Below are 1,896 nucleotides of genomic sequence, written 5' to 3'. Positions count from 1 at the left end.
TATATATATATATATATATATATGAGCGTGGTTGTGCGGTAAAGGTGTTTGCTTCCCAAACACTTGGTATAGGGCTCAGTGCTCCTGCCTGGCACCATGGGCTGCAGGATTCTACTATACAGCTCCGGCCCAGGCAAAACCTTAACCCATAGCTGGGACTCTTAAGGGTGCAACTAGGAACAGCTATTTTCGGAATGGTGGTAAGTCATTTATATCGATCCCAGTGCTGAATTGGTACTTATTTTATACTTATTTTATCGACCATGGGAAGGATGGAAGGCAAAGTTAACCTCGGAAGAATTTGAACACAGATCGTAAAGATGCCAGCTCACTGCTTTACACCAGCTCAATAATGACAACGTTGTTTTTGTCCTTTTTTAGTTATGATTTCAATGAAAACTTATAGTTGTGACCAAAAGTTTAAAACATAAGTAGGAAAATTAGAATTTTGGTATTAAATGCCAGAATATATACGTTGTATATATTTGAATCGAATTGTACCTCGGCATACCAATTTTAATTTCTAAAAAATCTTCCAAACTTTTGGCTACGACTGTAAATTTCATATTCATTTCAACAGAGAATTACTCCACCAGATCAAAGTGTAAGATAAATAACACTAAAAAAAAAAAATATCAACAACAACAATAGGAACAACTTTTACTATTGCTATTACAATATTAACTTGATTACCTTTCTTGTGTGCGGCTGCAATAAGGTTCTTGATGTCATCTTCAGTGCCAAATTTATTGTCAATAGTCGTATGGTTGACAACATTGAGGTCGCTGTCAACGGATGTTCCATCATATATGGGACTCAGAGATATAGCATCCACACCGATATCCTTCAAATAATCCAGTTTCATCTCGACCCCTTGTAAAAGAAGAAAGATCATATATATATATATGCATTTGCGCATGAAGAACGTACCCAGGTACGGGAAAGCATTAGCAGCGCGATAAGTATATGTAGTTGAAATGTTTAGTAATATTGATCTCTCATTGGATGGAGTAATCTTCGTATTGATTTTTACGCAGTTAATTTCTTACATATATATATATGTATATATATATATGTGCGTGTTTGTGTGTGCGTGTGTGTGTGTATAAGCATATGTATGCGCATATATACACACATATATATTATATGTATGTATATATGTGAATGTGTGTGTCTATAGATATTATATATATATATATATATATATATATATATATATATATATACATATATACATATACATACACACTCACACACACACACACACACACACACACACACACATATATATATATATATATATATATATATATATCAAGTCAAAATAAGCAACATGATATCAAGAGGTGATGCAGTACGACCGTTTCAAGCGGCTCCATTAATTGAACAATGCAATCATTACTTTGGTTTAAATGCAGGGCTATACTCAGCCGCAAAATAAATAAATAAATAGAATTTTTTTAATCAGTTGGACACATTAATATAATTTTATTCAAATTTTCTAATAGAGCAGAAGGAAAATATACCATAAATGGAGTCGCTTGAAATGGTCGTACTGCATTACCTCTTGATATCCTGTTGCTTATTTTGACTTTTTTCACCTCACTGAGTTGTACGGTTAATACCACACTAACATGGTGCTTCAACTTAAGTATCTAATTCAATTGAATCTCAATTATATATACACGTTACAAATTTAATTTAAATTTAATTTGTGGTCCGTGGGAAGAGCCATTCTAACAATGCGTCCTGCCCTAACTCTTCGAAACGCTTAGTTTTAGAATGGTGGCAGCTGATGAAGGAAATGTTCTCTAGGTGGTCTGTGTGTTTTCTGTACTCCGTTTATCATTTTGTCCACGTTTTTTTGCTACGTCCTGTACCCAGATATGCATCTAT

General features: G+C 33.8%; 1 protein-coding gene across 1 annotated transcript in view; it reads right to left on the bottom strand.

The window, feature by feature from the left end:
- Positions 1-905, bottom strand: part of LOC106868209 (alpha-glucosidase) — a 24,524-nt gene extending 23,619 nt beyond the window's left edge. The window contains exon 1 of the mRNA XM_014913371.2: positions 694-905. Coding sequence (XP_014768857.2) covers positions 694-895 — 202 coding nt within the window. The 5' untranslated portion in view covers positions 896-905. The remainder of the gene's footprint in view (positions 1-693) is intronic.
- Positions 906-1,896: the final 991 nt, after the last annotated feature.

This window comes from Octopus bimaculoides, chromosome 17 (genome assembly GCF_001194135.2).
Source record: "Octopus bimaculoides isolate UCB-OBI-ISO-001 chromosome 17, ASM119413v2, whole genome shotgun sequence".
Taxonomy (NCBI): Eukaryota; Metazoa; Mollusca; class Cephalopoda; order Octopoda; family Octopodidae; genus Octopus; species Octopus bimaculoides.
Note: the sequence above shows the minus strand (reverse complement) of the source record. Positions and strands in the feature narration are given on the sequence as shown.